Here is an 18,035-nt window from a genome sequence, read left to right as displayed (position 1 = left end):
CGTTTGGCTTAACTTTTCAGAATTCAGAGGCTTATCCAAAGCTTATCTGAAAAAAACCATGTTTTAAATGCGGTCAAGAAGTCTCATTTGAACTTAAATTTCAGGGGGAGTTCAGGATTTCAGTATTTCCTGGTTTTTGGCTGGTCCAGAAACAATAGGACACATAAAACTTCTCAAAAGTTTTGTAAAGGGGAGGAAATTTATCATTGACTTCTAGTAGATGGGAACCTGATGCTCAGGGAAATGAAGAATATTCTGCCCAGTGTCACGCTGGAGTCAGTGGCAGAATCGGCGCCTGCTCTGCTTCCTCTTGTGAGAAACCAGCCTCTCTGCAGAGATTTCAGGCTGCCTTCTTCCACACCCGTACCTCTCTGGGAACCAGCAGGGCAGGGGCTGCAAAATTTTTAAATATGTCTTTTTCCCAAATTACTCAAATATCCCTGAATACCTTCAAAAGCCTGTAGTTAGAACAATGGACAGAGGTCAGAGGATGTCACTGCTTTAGGCGAGCCTGCTCATTCACAGCATAGCATTTGCTTTTTTGGTCCTTCCCTCTCTGTTTTTCTTCAAGACCCTGTACTAGTACTGAAGTGCTGCTGTTATGGCTTCACATGTTTCCAGTCATTTTATTTCCCTGGGTGCATTTTGCGGGGTTTTGTTTGGTTGCCATGAAGGGATGTATTTTTTTCCTTCCCATCATCACTAAGTGTTCATGCTCAAAACTCTTTTGCAGATCGCAACCAGAGATTTAAATGGGACTCTTGAGAATGCAGGTAACAAGATCTTGATCACCCTGTTACCTGAAGAACGTTAATCATTTATGTCCTCGCAGCATAAATAGAAGCAAGTGACCCAACTCTCTACAAAACTGAACATTTGTATTATTTTCAAGGACTCACCAAAAGATTGTGCTGAAGACTATACAGCTTTCTTGTGTCATGTTCTGAGTACTTGCACTGGAACCAAAAGCCAAGGAAACCAAAGAGCTGGGATATTTGTAAGGCCAAGAAGAGTGAATAGTTGGGATATTTATAAGAGAATATGACTTGAGTTCACACCTCAAAACTGGCATTTTGGCATGCTGGGCATTCTTACTTCTCCTAATCCAATTCAAATTCCCCTCCCTGCAAGCAGTTCATACTGATGGCAAAGATCTCTCACGTTAGCAATTTTTTCTTGTATTTTATTCTGTTTGGTTAGTGACGGACGATTCACCGGTTCCTGAAATTCTCCAGCAGGAAGGCAATCCTCGCTCACACCAACAAATCCCAGCGACTCAGATGGGACTCACAGCAAAAGCAGGTACAGAACAGGATCATGTTTTTGTTCAGACACAATACAGACACCATGTGTAGAAGTCCAGCAAAAAAAGAGAAGCAGGCCCAAAATTTCTCAGTTGTAATGCCATAAATAAAACTTGGCATAGTTTGCCAGACAAAGACTTCATGGAGAATAAGGTCTTGTCAGAGAGGCTAGGAAACCTGCTGTTTACAACCTTAGCAGACAGTTGGTGATCTGTAACCAAGCAACAGATTTGGGGGTTTGCTTGAAATGAACTGGTTTATAGCAAGGCAAGAGGCTTATTTAACTGAGGGCTTTGGGGAATGGAATCTTTTCTTTAAAGAAACATTTTAACTATAAAAAAGGTAAGGAGAATTTTGTTTATAAAACCTTTTTACAGTTTATTTCCTATCATTAATTTCTTGAAATATATATATATAAAAATGAGGATCTGACTAAATGAATCAGGACGTTAAATGATAAAGTTCCGTCCGTGTAAACAAATAAATAATTATTTACAATCTTTGGCAAAACAAAATGAAATTTCATTGATCTCACTCTCTCACACACACTTGCAAGGAAAAAATGAAAAAGAAATTTAAAAAACATCATAAATAATTTACATAGAATAGGAAAATTATGATACAGTCCAAATATTAACATCTTCATCCCCACACTGATGTCTCTCTCTGACAAAACAAAAAACCCTACACAGCCATTACAATCATTACATTTAATGAAGTCACCCTCCCTTCTGCTTGGGACTTGGGGATACAATTTGAAACACCAAAAGTAAGAAACTGAAACATTTAAAAACCTCATGAAGAGGATTTGGAAAAAAAAAACCAAACCAAAACACAAACCAGAAACAAAACAAAATTGAAACAAAAACAAAACCAAAAAGATTTGATAATATGAACACTATAAAATGTGCAATAAAGCCAGCAACTGTGGATTCTCTTCTAATGAATATAGCAACAGAATCTATTTCAAGGGAGAAAAAGTTGATTCAACATTTAGCTCACTGTGCCCTGTAAGAAGGCAGAGGTACTGTATTATTCCATTAGTTAACCCATCTATGAACAAAAGCACACCAGCGTGTGTTCTTTTTGTGAACAAAGCTCATACAACTTAAACAAAAAAAATGCTAAACATGTTTATACTATTGTATATCTGAGTAACTGTTGTATCTGTTTAGAATAAACACTGGTATCCCTTCAGCATTATTTAAGAAGTTCTATATACAGCAGACATAGGTAACAATACAAAATATTAAAATTAGGGTAACTGGATATATATTAAGGTTCCATTTATAAATTCCTTATTATTATTCATTTAACTTTAAAGCATACATGAATATAACCCATGAAACTCTACTTAAGTGTATACCATACTTTGACAATATCTACATATTGTGATATGCTTTTAAAAATAGCTTTAAAATATCATTATTTGTGAATGTATTACTGATGCATTATATGACATGCTTTAAAATAAATTATCAGAGAAGGGAGCTTGGTGAGATAATCATAATAAATACTAACAAAATATTTATAAATGGAACCTTAAATTCCTACGTTACCAAATTAAGTAATAGTGGCGTTGCCACCTTTTCAAAAACCCACATCAGGATTCAGGATGTCAAAGTGCTTTTTGCAGCAGAGGTGGGAAAGTGGTTCAGGTTTGTTTTGCTCCACATGGTCATGGTATATTCTTTATTACAAGGGAATGCAAAATATGATGGAAAGAGAACAACTGGAAATAATTTTTTGAAAGTCAGACAATAGCAATAGCTTTGGATGTTTAAATGAGTCACTCTTCCCTTTCACATGGGAGTTCTAGTTCAGTTCCACTTGGCCTGAATGTCGACTAGGCAATGCTTTAGGTTGCAAATCTGACATTTCTACCAGCTGTTAATTTTAACGGGTGTTATTACGAGCATCCTCATAAGCTAAAGAACATCTTTTTGGATCAAGAAGTGTTCATAATTGGTCTTTACTTTATTATCCAAAGGCATTTTCATTGTTATAGAGATACTGTTGGCGTGGCCTTCCATTACTTTGCTAAAATTAGACCCAGAGGCTTTGTGTTACTGAAGTCCAGTCCTGATCAAAGCACGGAAGTGTCAACCATACACCTAAAAAGTTATTCAAACACATTTTTCCTCACTTAAAGACAATGACTGATAATCATCACCCCCCTCTTTTTCTCCATATATATATAAATACATTAAGTAATTACATTTTCATATGTAAACGTCATTCCTTAAAAAAGACAAATAAACAAACAAACATGTTTTGCTAAGTTTTCACTCTACAAAAGTGTTCTAATATATCAATCTGCTTTTGCTTCGGTGGTGGGTCAGACGCTCACGTTTAGGTCTCATTAGTCCTGGCTGTGAGAAGGCACTTGGGTGGAGGGATGGCTGAGGCACTCCTGGCAGCAGGGAGGTACCTGGTGAGTGGAGCACGAGGACAGAGGACAGGAGGTACACAAAAATAGAAACTGGGAGTACCAGGATGTACTGAGGTGTCTAGGTTGCATAGCATTTACAGTACTTTGCTGGTAATGCAGCAACCATTGCTCAAGCATCTGAAAGAAATAAGAAAAAACAATATTAATTGTGGTTGTCTTATTTTGTTAGAAAGTCAGTCACACAAGAACAGAGCTCCATTATGACACCGTATAGGGATGCAGCACAATGTTTCCCATTCTGCATTTTCCTACAAACGTGAGGACGTTTATATAAAAATAGATATCTCCCTATATAGATAGAGACACACACATATGTGTATGTGCACCTGTGTATCTAAATGTATACAAAAAATCATACGTAAGAAAACCTGGGAAAGCATTTTCTGTATTTCAAAACATTTTGGACAAGACACTATAGACAGACATGCTCATTAAAAATATCTGCTCTCTCCTTCATGCCTCTTGAAAGAGGGGTGATCCAGAAGTAGCTCTCTGCCCGCAGGACACACTCAAATAGCCTACAAAGGAAAGTGGATATACAGACAGAATTCTAAGCACATATCTCACTCAGAGATTTATTTCTATCTCATTTTTTCCAGGTGGGTAGTATTAAACATCTGGGTTTTGTTATTCAAATTGAGATTACTATAGGGGCAAAGGGCATTCATGGTATTTCAACAAACCAAGGTTTACTCCATGCTTTGATATTATAGATTGCTTTCTGTGACTAGAGGATACTTTTCATTTCCATATTTCATGCTTGCTCCACAGCTTATCAAAGGCTTCAGCGTTTTCCAGACATTTTCTGTAACTAACCTCTGCATTCATATTTGAGGTCAGAGAAATAGACCATCTCTTGAGAGAAGACAAAAAGACCTAATCGTCCACCAGCAAAGGTTGTATCATAGATTGGTCCAGAATCCACCATGACTTGTTTCCCTTCATACACTAAAACTCTGTAAAGAAGAAGATAATTTAAATTAGACAAGGAGGATAACACAGTGTCCAGTGCTAAGGGCTGGTAGTGGTTCCCAAGAACTGAAACAGAATTAATTTTAAGAAGGGATCAGAAAACCCAACTTCATTGTAAGGATCACTTCTCATCTGTATCTCACGCCCACCTGGCTGGCAGCCATAACACATTAATCAGCAGCAGTGGAGCTGTTCCATAAGTAATTTTATGCACACCATCTGCAAAAGATTTCCCAATTCTTTATTTAGAACAGTCATGTCTCCTGGAATGAACTATGTCATGTACTAGCATTCATTGATAAGCCCCTGTCCCTGTGAACTCAGAGGTTAGCACAAGACCTCGCCACATCACTTAGCAAAATCATCATTATAGCTGTGTGAACGGCTGATTTATTTATCTTTAGGTGCAAGGGCCAACATCAGAAATTGGAAGAACCTTCCCTTTAGAGTCAAACAAAACATTAATTGGAGCCATGCTGAATCCCAATTTCAGACATTTTAAGAGCTTAATGAAAGCTGGAAGGATTTGGACACAAACAGCTAGACTAATAACAAATTGGAAAAGAAGGAGAACTTGGGTTTTTAGGGGTGGTCGTGGGGGTTTTTAGGGGTGGTTGTGGGGGTTTTTTTTGGTAGTGTTTCAGGCTTCCACCCTAGAGCCAAAAGACCTATAAAGATGCCTCCTCGTTTTCCTTCCCTATCAGATAGATTACCCTTCCTTGAACTTGGATTCTCTACTTCTCACGGGAGACCTTGAGGTAGTCAAAGTTCTTAGGCTCTCAGTCTCTTAAAATAGCTTTTGGGCCAAATGAGAAATGACTCTATAGTCTGTTATTAAAGCAGTCTCTGGAGGAAGGGATTATGGTCCTGCTTCAGTTGACAATACATGAGTTACACAAAGCAGGATGGTTTCACATGAGGATGAACACACTTGAGCAACTTCCTATAACTCAGGGGTTCAGGACAGATTTCTACTTAGGCAGAAATGCACGTACAGCACTTGTTCTACCTTGAAGTGTTTTATTTTCTAAAAGGTGCCTAAAAACAAGTGTGAAACTGCTCCCTGAAAACAGTATTTCATAGATGGTAATAAGAAAAGCAAAAAGAACGACAGGTTCACGTAACCCTATTTAACGTAATTCTCAAAATTTCAAGAACCCAAAATGTATGGGAAGAGTTTAATAAATTATTCATCCCACTCCAAAAAATTAGGCAGCTCTAATCATGTTAATACTAAATTGCTATTTCTGTACAAATAAAATGGCTTCATGACTATATTCGTGAAACAATTGATTTTATTTATTTATTTTCTATAAAAACACCCTGAAGAATGAAGGAATTTAATGCCCTAGACCACAGAATTTGTCATGCTAGATTAATCTAATGGGATACCAGTTGAAACATGCTTTGTCTGACACTAAGTAGATCCTGCAAAGTAAGATACAGGTAACAGCATCACAAACGAAAACCTCAAGTTTCCTTTTGACCTGTAACAGTCAATGCTTTGCACTGCAATACTTCGATGCATGAAACTTTTCTTTGCAAGAAACAGATAACTTAGTAACTTAGTCTATCCAAATATTTCTACCCTTTTGTCTTTCACAGCCAAGTGAAACTCCCTTGCTCATAAGCACAAACAAGACCTTAAGAGGTAAGGTCAGACTCTGCCCTTTGAAAAACATCCTTTACAGTTACAGTAGTTAGTAGAAGATAAAATTGACATGGACAGTTAATGCTCGTTCTTTGGAACATCAGATAAACAGCTGGGCTCTAAGGGAAGTCATACACCATAACTCCTTGTGTGCATTACAGATGTGCTCATGGCTACTTCTGCAGTATCTCGGATAAGCCACTATGGGAGACAGGATGCTGAAGTAGACAGGCCGTTGGCCTACTTCCCTGTGGCAATTCTGATGTTTCTAATTAATTTCATTCATTCAAATTCCAGAGGCTGGGGAGGAATCTCGTGTTCTAATCTTGCTTTGAGTTTTGCTCAGGAATTTTTGGTCCCTTTACAGAAGAGCTATTGAGAAAGAATTTTATTTTTTTCTTTAATTTAAGAATATTTAGCTGATGTAAATATTGAACCATCCAGACTACATTAAATACATCTGAAAAGGAAAATATCTTATTCTAAAGAAGACAAAATGTCCCCAAAATATTGGAACAAACTGTCATACAAGTATCATTATCAGAACTAACAAAGAAACTGATAACATAGCTCTCAGATCAACAGAGACAAAAGTTTTGCTACTAGAAAATATAGAGGTGCAGAAACATTTCTTACTTTATTAATCCCGTTTTAGGCCTATGAATCAAATGCCACCTGTAAGCAGTATAATCCTTCCAGCCAATGTTCTTGGGATCATGCCACAAAGTACGCACCTACAGTAGGAATACAAATGCCTTATTAGAAACAGACTGTGCACTAGTAACTGTACATCCACTATAGTAACTGTACATGCAGCCAAAGCTTATTTGCTGCAGAGCATGGAACCGAAAATAGTGTTTCACATGGTGTGATCAGCAGACCTCTTTTATAGGATGAGAGCAATGAAAACTTCTGTCTTAAATTATTGATCAGTTACTCATCTGTAGTTTCATAGCTGGAGTCACCAAAGGCCATCACAGCACCGAATCTGACTTCCTTTAGGAAGTCCTGCCCGTTTGCACACACACACCCACACTGCCAGAGACGATGCTACTTTTCCTATCTGTATGAGCACCTCCACCAAAGGAGAGGGACTGCAGCTTGCACAGATGTTACTGCCTGTGGCCTGCTCCTTGAAATCTCTTGCACTCAGTAAAGGTCCTTTTCCTGCAAGGAGTTCCAAAGTGCGAAACTCCTATCCAGATGCGAAGTCCCACTAACTTCATTTCCAAAAGGCACAAGTTTCTTCCATGGCTGGGCCCTATTTGGAACAGCAGCAGTTTTTCTCTCTTTGTTTTCATTTCTTTTCTCTTTGGCTGTCACTGGTTACTGAACTCTAAACCACGTATAATTCAAACAAGCTGGAATGCCAAAGAAGCAAGTGCCAATACAGAGGTCACAAAGGATTTGTGAATAACTGAGACTTCTCACTCCTTTTTCTTTGGACCACACCACATCTTCCCTTTTATACATGTAACTTTTTCCATTCATAATTTTTTATACGTGTAATGTTTTCTTTGAAACACAATGCAAATGTTATTATTGACACCAGTAATATGGGAAATGAAGAAAAGCTGATAAACGTCTGCAAAAATTTAAGGTGTGAAAGGAAATTCTTTTCAAGACACCTCCCCTCCTTTTAAAATATTAGCCATGCATTGTTGGCCTGAAGCGTTAAATCTCTCACCTGTCCAGGGGTGTTTCCTGTGTGCCAGAGAGCATTTCTCAAGTGTTCACCGGTACCAGTTGTTGAATTCACTACTTTGAGCGACACACCAGAATAGCCATAAGCTCTGGTGGGTTTGTCCTCCCAGTAGGTCTGAGTGACCTGCTTCCACATCAGAACATAAAACCGACTGCTGGACTGGTAGCCAAACACAAAGCCAGCATAGTCATCATCGCGGTCTGTGTTAACATAGAACGTCCCACTGAAGTCAACAGAGCTGAACTCATCGTAGCCTGGGAGAGGATGGAAGAGACAAACCATTGAGTTACAATGCTGGTTCAGGCTGCCCACGCCCAAGAGTCCCAGTTCTATCCTGAGTTTTGCCAACAGTCATAAACTATCTTTTCAGTTTCCTTACCTGTAGGAGAGGAGGTAGTCACACTTGACTACCTATAACATGGAGGCTTCTGGAGAGAAGTTAAGTTGTTTACAAGGGTCATTGGAGACAGTAGGCACTGCACTTATATCAAGTTCTGGGTATCTTCTGTGTGTTACAGTCAGTGATGAGACGAATGGTCAAAGGCAAACAGTACTGAGCTGTTTTTAATTTGGGCATGTACCCTGTCCCCGTGTGCCAGTCCGAGGCTTGCAGCACCAAAAAGATCGGTTTATCTACCTTTTTTTTTTCCCTTCCCTTATCACCAGATCACTGGTTACTTGTCCATAGACAACAGCTGACATCCAACACTCACCTACAGCTATTCCAGGATCAGAGTTGGCAGTCTGCACCAGCTCCTTGCCTTGGTGGCGAATAACCCAGTTGGGATCAATCTGAGCTGTTCCCTTGGGGTCCAGGGGGACCATCTGGAACTTTCTGAAATCAGTTTCACTGATGGCATTGTTTTCAGGGCATACATCGTAAATATCTGGGACGTTGTCATTGTCAAAGTCATCTTTGCAAATATCACCTCTGCCATCACCTATAAGCAATGTGAATAAGCAAATGCAATTGTTAGCAATTTGTTCAGCCTTCCTAACATCTCTCCCACTGATGGAAGAAATTTATGATACATATATGTTATTCTCTTGTTTCCCAAAGAATGCTCCAAATGACTCCAAAGAAAGCTTTGTTCTCTGAAAGTACATTTGAAATGATGCTGGTAAGGACTGAAAGAAGTCATCAACTTAGATCGGGGCCAAAATTGTTGTTAATAAAACTGTCCTGTCGGTGGTTTATGACAGTGATCAATCTGGCCCCAGTCTATATGCTGCTTTAGAATCGGGGTGGGAAAAGTTGGAAGTTTGCAATGTCGATGTAATTCACTAATGCTTGTATTACATTTTCAGTTTGATTTGTCCCAGATGTGGATACAACACCACATTTTAATATGATCAGTGTAAATGAATTCGAACGATAGCGTTAAAATCTTAATCTTCTTGCATGTTACTAAATCCTTATATACTACTGAAGATACTGAACTTTCTTCAGACTCTTTTACCTCTGTCTTAAGATTCCTTCAGCAACAATCCATCTCAGGTGCTTCAGATTGCAGAAGTGTCACCTCTATGTCAGAAGAAAGTGGGGACAGTATTGCAGTAAAATATGCATATGTGCTTAGTCCCTCTTTCACTTGTGGGTAGAACAATTTGTCTTATAAGAAATGTAGCACTTCAGAAAAATGTAAGAAAAGAGAAAGAAGTACTGTGTCCAACAGGACTAGCCTTGGAGGAATGGAAATATTAAGTTTTGTTACATGACTTGCAAGAAGCTTTTTAGAGAGCCTAAAAATATGTCCATACAGCTCATCCACAGTTGTGCATCTGCTCAACACTTTTACTATGCTCAATATTCTTTAAAAAAATAATTTCCTTTCTTAATTTACCCTTAATATTGGTAGAAACCAGGAGATGTGACTTGCCCTGAATAGCAGGTGGTGAAAGGAGGCATCTAAAAAAAACCCCCAAACCTCATTGCCAATGCCACTGTTATTCAGTGGCATACAAAACACTTGAAAATAAAGTAGAAAAACTTGGCTAGACAAGTATAGAAACAAATTCACAAATGGCTCCGACTTTTACAACAGAAACCACTGGATATTGCACTGGGTACTAATGTAAAACCAGAACTGCCAGCTAATTTGTTTCTATCCTCATGTAGCTGGGCATCTGCTTTTTTTTAAGTGTTTGTGACCACTCTAAGAATATGGGAATTAATACAATGGGAAAGAGCAATGATCCAGCTCATTCAATACTGACCTACTACTAGATGCTTCACAGACAAATGGAAAGCTACATTACTATGCCTAACCAGCACAGCATTATCCAAGTATGAAGCTTTCAAAAGGAAAGCAGAATGAGTTTTAGGCAACAGCCAAAAAAAAAAAAGTAGAGAAAGCTGAAGTATCCAATATCTCAAAGACTTTCTGCAGTTCAGATACATGGTAAAATGGTCCCATTTTCCACCCTGGCAATCAGCCATGGAGAACTCCAAATCCTGACCAGCTGTGTGCTCCTGCACCTGTTTGTCTTAATACTTATTGGAGAAAAGAGAATGAATTTCTAATTTTATTCCCTTTGCCAATATCAAAGAGGTAATTCTTGAGTCACAGGAGAATCTAATTATTCACTGAAAGTCCTGCTGATGTTCATTTGGTACTGAGCTGCTGCGGACAACATTGATTCCCTATCAAGGAAAGTTAGAAAGCATTTGTTTACCCAGCCACGTCCAACAGCTCTCTCCAGGGCCTCATCTTTATATGCTATAGCTCACATCTTCAAGAGCGTGGGAGCATCTTTTGGCTTTATTTATCACTTTTCCAAAATTTCTGTTGGACCTTTCACTAATGATAGTGATGAGCTGGCTAAAATGTTTAAATTTACACTTTTTGTGAATCCTTACTCCATACATAAATGCAGTCTCCCTTGCAAGATCCAGGTGACAGACAACTATAACAAACTATCCCATTTTGGGGGCACCCTTATTTTGGAATATTTCTGAAATTAAGGGGCTATTCCAGAGACTTGCAAGTACAAAGATATTCCAAATATATAATTGGACTGAAGGGTTAAGTAATTTAAGAACTACTACTGACTACCAACCAGAAACTCCCTATTGCCAGCAGTTGTCTCACCAGGAAATCAGTCAGGGCTCAGGATTTTATCTTTCTAAATGTGCATAAAACCATATCGTGTAGGTACTAAATTCTGCTTCCAATTTCACCAGCGTAGCCATGGAATGACTCCAGCAAGCTCTATAACTCAGAACAGAAATTGCTCACCTGTATTTATTGCAAGTGCCATTATTTATAGATATATTATGGTGGGTTTTGAAGGATCATAAATGTTTTCTAAATTACATTTATGATTATGAAACTATCACTATTTCATTCTTGAAATACTGCCAAGCATAGAGAAGGATGATTTGAGAAGTACTAGCAACATTTTCCCACAGAACTGAAGAACAACTACGTATCCATGTTTTAAACTGTAACATTTACATCCTCAAGACATAGTTAAAGCTACCTATAAACCAAATTTGAGAAAAGCTGCTCAGGAATCTTTTTTACAAAAATAGTTAAAAATTAACAAGAATTTTAGACTTAAAAAAACTGGAGAAACAGTCTGTTTTTCAAAATAAAACAGAGCAGTAAACCATAATTTTTTCCATTTTAATTTTCAGAAGATAACTTATTTTGAAAGCAAAGCAGCTCATTTTTCATTTTTTAAGACATCTGAAATTCAAGCTATTTGAAATATTTACCCAGATTTGTAATATTTCAACAAAGTGAAAATCAGAAATATAAAAAACCCCAAAACTTAATTTTGATTTTTAAATTTGTTAAAGGTGTTCTATAAATAAGTATGTCCGTGTTTGAGCCCCTGTCAAAGAGGCTTCCTAATGCTCTAACCCTGGGCCAAACTGGCCAGTTCAGTTCCACTGAAGTCCATGGTGTCTCAACTGTCAAAAGCAGCTCAGTTTGATCTGAAATCTTTCTCTTCATCAGATGTTAATACTCCAAGATCAGAATCGGATACTAAGAACTAAATGAAATTCATATGACATTGTTCTTACCATCAGAGTCCTCCTGCTCAGGGTTGTATCTGAGGCGACAATTGTCCCTGTCATCTGGGACACCATCATTGTCATCATCAGGATCACAGGCATCTCCTTTACCATCTTTATCATGGTCAGCCTGGTTAGCATTGGGGATGTAAGGGCAGTTATCCTGGTTGTTCTGGTGGCCATCTTCATCTATGTCCTCATTGTTGTCACACTGGTCACCAACAAGGTCATTATCTGCATCAGTCTACCCCAAAAAATTTGAGAGAGTAAATTTATTATTGTTGCTGAACACAAAAGTACAGATTGCCTGGTACTTAATTTCTCAACACTTCTCTTCAAGGACTTCTCTGGAGACTTCTCTGATACAAAGAGATCTGACACCCTGAGATATGAAAATGAGCAATACAGATCCACCTCTTCAGCTCTACAGTAAACAGGGACTGATAGCAGTTCCTGGGTTCTTTCCTCTGCCCTTGTTCTGATGCTACCATTAAGAAAACCATCTCTAACATTTACCTGGTCTGGATTATGCATCAACGGACAATTATCACACTGATCACCAACTCCATCACCATCTGTATCACTCTGGTCTGTGTTGTAGACGTAAGGACAATTATCTCGTTCATTAAAAATGTCTGCAAGGAAAAAAACCAAAAGATTGAAGAAATCAGAATGATACAGCATCCAGCACAGACAACCATAGACTGCAGGAGTCACCAGCAAAGAAGCAAGGCTCTTAAGGGTTTCATAGGCTTTCTGATTGCTACAACATTATTGCTACAACATGAAATAGTGAAAAGACTAATATTAGAAAGAAAAATGATGGTATCAATTCCACCTTTCTTGCCATGATAAAGTCTTCTATATGTATTTTCCTAAGGAATTTTGCTAGAGTAAGGGCTGATTATGTCTTAAGAATTTAGCCCTCTTTCACAGAATAACAGATAAAGAGGCAGGTTATTTTTCTTTTTAAATAATTTGGTTTGGATTTTCTTCCCACACTCTAAGAAATGGCATAGAACACACAGCTATATCATGGTGGAATTTCTGAAGAGTTTTGTTTAGCAACAACTGCATTAATGTTCAGCTGCCTCAGCACTAAATAATTTAATTTTACTAGAACATGTGCATCATTTATTGTACAGCATGCCAAATTTTCAAAAGAAACTGTCCCTTCTCAGGAAGCTTTTATTATACAACCAATCTCCTTCAAAACTATAATATGTTGAAAAGAAACAAAATCAAGCCACGTTGGCATGTCTGTCTGGAAAGGATACGAGGACCCTTTCCCACATGATATGGTCCCTGGGTATTTGCATAATCTTTCAGCCAATAACACATGACTACGTTTTTCTTCAAATGCAGAACTACCATGAGCACTACTAAGAACGTGATGATCAGAAGGATGAGAGGACTTCAAAATGTTCAGAACTTCAATCCAAAAGTTTAAAATGTTACTGAAAGAAATCCAAAACTAGATTTCTTCAACTTCTAGTACTTCTGGATTCTCATAAATTTGAAATGCTGCATGGTTATGATTTTTGAAAGACATTAAAGTGCTTTCCCCCCTCCTTAATTCTGATCAAATCTGGGTCACATAGGCATGTACTGGTAGATGAAATAAACACCTTTAATAATATTTTAAGACACACAAAAAATGTGTATTTGGATTACTGTGGGCTTTGCATTACATTCATAGAAAAGCAGATTAATTTCCTACAGATATTGTCTTAACCGCACAGATGTTCTGATGTTCTTTTCCCTCCCTAAAAAGGAAAAAAAAAAGGCAACAGAAGTGTTATATTAGACCCTGATTACTTTGGAACACAGATGAAGGAAAGAATTTTTTTTAAGATTACACTGATAAAAGACTTGCTGTGATTTATACTTGAATAATATCCATTGTAATCCTTTAGGGACTTTATGGACAACTACACTACACAGGACAGATGAAACTGTCTTCCCTTTCTTCTGCATTTTTGAGCTGCTAGACCCAATTTTACTCCATGTATAAAAGCACGTAGCCCATCTTACTGGACATAAAGCAAAGTGTACTTGTGGAACAGCACTTAATTCTCGAAACTGAAAGCATACCATCTCCATCAATATCCACAGCACATGAGTCACCCTCCCCATTATTATCTGTGTCAATCTGAGCAGGGTTGTGCACATAGGGGCAATTATCACAGCGGTCACCAACTTCATCCTTGTCATAATCAAACTGACGAGGGTTGAACAGAAGAGGGCAATTGTCCTGGTAAGAAGAAATAGAAGATTTCAGAACATAAATCACAACTCATGAGAGCATACTATGAAGTGATAACTCCTCCTGTTCATCTTGGACAGAAGCCAAAATCAAACTATTAATCCACTATTTTTTCAATGGACAAGCTGTACCTACACTGAAGATCTCAGTGATAACAAGATGGCATCTGGACAGCCTGGCTCACTGTCTGGTTTTGTGTTTTTGCACAAGCCATACGAAACATGTTCCACACCTCACTAGGAGAGGAACAGGCATTTTAAATTGGATCTGTACTCAGATATTTCAACAAAAGTGTATCACTGGTACATGTGTTTTTTAGAAAAATCAGAACGTGTTGCAAAATCAGGCCAACTTCAACTGCATACTGTATTTTTTGGAAAAAGATAGAAATGATACTCTGACTTTTTTGGAACAAACTAGTATCAATATTCTCACTTTTAAACCACGTATTTTGATTTTTCAATTTAAATAAAGACTGACTTTTTTGTGGGTTGTGTTATATTGCATATGATAATAAAATGTAAAAACTTTCAAAAATTAAAAGTTAAAATGAAATACTCTCATTGCCCCAAAATATTTTTTTCCTGAGACCATTTCTTTTAGTGGAATTTTTAAAATTTAATTTCAGTTTAGTCCCTAATTTGGAAGTCTGCCAGAACAAGAATTCTTATGTTTCACACATCCCCAAATTACACATGGACTTTTGCACAGGCATGAGGAAGTACGCAGTGTGGAAAGCAAAGAAGAATGAAACCAAACCAAAGCAGTGGGAGTGAGGGCTGTACCAGTATCATGGAATCTGAAAGGAATTCATATGGAAAAAATATTTAAACTACTTTTCCTCTGCTAAAACAAAACCCATTTACTAGGAAAAAATATTTTTAGCACAACATTTTAAATTCCTCAGAAATACATTTCATATACTCAAAGTCAAGATATAGAGGCAAGTCAAAATTTTATACTGCTCATAAAACAACTTCTGGCTACAATTTTTCAACTATATGTACTACATCATATTATTTTATCAAATGATTCTTTGGTTTTTTAAATATTCCAAATAGAGGCTCTATCAACACAGTCCTAACCCAATGTTAACCATCTGAAGCTCTAGAGCATCTAGGCTCCCTCTGAAGGGAACAAACTGGAACAGTAAATTCCTAAAACAAATTCACTCATCCTAAACGTGTTTGGAAAGGGCAGGGTGAAGCCCACTCTGGAGGTGCCTCTGTCTTTTTTCTGAATGTCCAGGGAGAACAGGTTTAGACTGCCTATCTTTTAGGCTCTACAGGTAAATGAATTTCAGTCTTGTGGGCAGATCTAAAGGAGGAAAGTATGAACCAGGCTAGGTATCTTCCTCCTGTCATTTCCCCTTGATACTGGCTGTGTTTATAGTTATTATTATTCATCATAACTTGTTTCCAACATACCCCAGATGTAATATTTACCAGCTTTTCAAATACAATGGACCTATCATTCTCCCATTGCAAAATACGAAATCCAATCCCACTTTCCATTAAACTCTTTTCATGCACATGACTGAACCCAGAACTGATACGGAGAATGTAATTCAGCCCCAGGTTCCCCAGGCTGCTTTGCTCTCCACAGTGCTACTCTTCTTTGACCCAACACAGCTTTATTCTGCATCAGATATCATTGAGGGAAGGCAGTGCAGAACAACTCAGCTGAAGCTCTGAACAATAACGCTCTCATCTATTGCAATGGTTTTCCTTAAAACCAGATGTTTAGGTCAAATGTACTGAATACACAGAAATGCATCTTACTTTGTCATCTTCAACACCATCATTGTCATCATCCTCATCACAGGCATCTCCTTTGCCATCTTTATCAAAGTCTTCTTGGCCAGAGTTAGGCAGAAGGGGGCAGTTATCCTGGCCAAAAGAAATAATCAATACATTATGTTTACATTATGTCAGAATGACTTGCCTGGGGAGAAGAGTAGATACGGTACACCAGAGACTATAAAACAAGAACAATCAATCACAGATACTTTTTAAAGTGCCTGTTTGTTTGCTGCCAAAGATAGTAGTTCATTTGCTGCTTTCATATTGTAAAGTGAAATGCATCTGCAAAGCATTCTATTTCCCGGCTCTCCTTCTGTTAAAGGGATGTTTCCAGTAAATTTTAGATGAAACTATCTAGCAGAGAACAAACACACCACATGCACACACATGCACTCTTACATCAACTTTTTATAGACAACTCATGAAGTTTGTTTAAAGATTACATATAAAATGATCAGGTTTGGTTGCCAGAAAAATAGACACAAGCCAGGAGATGGTCTTCAGAAATAGTTGTTCATATGGAAAGTTACTGGACTGAAGTAGTACACAGCAATGAAGGGGAACACAGTAAGAAAGGGTTTTGAAAAAAAGTGCCTTTATACTGTTCTGCAGAACAGTACCTTTGCACTCCTATGGCTTTGAAAATAAAAGGTAAATGTATCCCTTTATTTTGTATCACAGCTTTGTAAAGAATGATTATTTTAAATGAGGAAGTCTTAGGTTACACTGAAAAAGCAAGAAGTGAAATAGTTTGGCAAACTTTTAACATGTATTTCTTTTTAAAATACCAAAATCAGCTAAAAATGGATTGCAATTCTACCACAGCTTAAGAATACACACATCTATAAAAACCCACTCTGTTATTCTCACTTTTTCTCAAATTCTGTATCTACCTCAGACCAAAACTGAATCTGCCAATAGTGCGCAGAAATATCTTTTTCTGTAACACATGCCCTAAGAAAATGAATATTATAGTAAGATTCCTGGCCCGGTTTTCAATCTTAGTGGTTCTAATACTATAGATAATTTAAGAAAATGAGAAGTGGAAAATTTGTGATAAATATCAAAACCCTAATGCAACTCCAAATTTTTTATGGCACTTTTTTACCAAATACCTGTGAATAGCCTTGACTGTGCAACTCAACACTGGTTAGCAGTGATACAAAAAAAATTTTTTGAAACAATGGAAGAAATTAGTTGATGCTTGTTCAATCACTTTGTATGTTTCTGTCTATATGTTCTTCTGTCTCTCTGTATTCTCTACAGATTCGAGTCCGGTTTCATACAAATCAAGTAGTAAGGCAGAGATAGCAATTTCCTATAAACTTTGCAAAAAGAGGTAATAGGGTACAGGGGAGAGATCCTAACAGTGCACCCTAGAAGTTTCTTATTAGATATTAGAAAGAGGACTTATTAGACATCGCACCTTCCACCTGGGAACTCAACCTTGAGGCACAAATGCACTGGAAACTAGGCTTCTTTGGTTCACCTATTGACAAAGCTGTGTTTTGGTATGATAATTCTTATGGAAAAAAAATGCTACTTTCATGTGAATGAAAGAAATTTATACTAAAAAACAGTGCTAAGATTTTACTTTCATTATTATTTACAACTACTTGTTTTATTCATACAGCTTTGCTTAGACAGTGAGCTAATTTTCAACCATTATCAGCTCAAGGAAAGAATCTTTAGTTTGTTTTTTTAAAATAGAATTACTCAACTAGAATATTTTGTAATGAGTATAAAGACCTGAAAATACCTGGTATTTTTAAGGGGTTTTTGGGTGGGTGGGGGTGCGGGGGTCCCCTTCAGTGATGTACTTGTGTCTATTAGATCAACACATATATTACAGAAACCAT

General features: G+C 37.5%; 1 protein-coding gene across 2 annotated transcripts in view; it reads right to left on the bottom strand.

The window, feature by feature from the left end:
- Positions 1-1,206: 1,206 nt before the first annotated feature.
- The window catches only part of THBS2 (thrombospondin 2), a 35,319-nt gene continuing 18,490 nt past the window's right edge, over positions 1,207-18,035 (bottom strand). For both annotated transcript variants that reach the window (XM_075043345.1, XM_075043344.1), the window contains exons 14-22: positions 16,156-16,263; positions 14,203-14,362; positions 12,625-12,743; positions 12,118-12,352; positions 8,798-9,025; positions 8,067-8,338; positions 7,016-7,113; positions 4,573-4,712; positions 1,207-3,873 (exon numbers count right to left, since the gene is read on the bottom strand). In XM_075043345.1, the coding sequence (XP_074899446.1) occupies positions 3,866-3,873; positions 4,573-4,712; positions 7,016-7,113; positions 8,067-8,338; positions 8,798-9,025; positions 12,118-12,352; positions 12,625-12,743; positions 14,203-14,362; positions 16,156-16,263 (1,368 nt within the window). In that variant the 3' untranslated portion in view covers positions 1,207-3,865. The remainder of the gene's footprint in view (positions 3,874-4,572; positions 4,713-7,015; positions 7,114-8,066; positions 8,339-8,797; positions 9,026-12,117; positions 12,353-12,624; positions 12,744-14,202; positions 14,363-16,155; positions 16,264-18,035) is intronic.

Source organism: Buteo buteo, chromosome 12 (genome assembly GCF_964188355.1).
Source record: "Buteo buteo chromosome 12, bButBut1.hap1.1, whole genome shotgun sequence".
Classification (NCBI taxonomy): Eukaryota; Metazoa; Chordata; class Aves; order Accipitriformes; family Accipitridae; genus Buteo; species Buteo buteo.
This window is presented reverse-complemented; position numbering and strand designations above follow the sequence as displayed.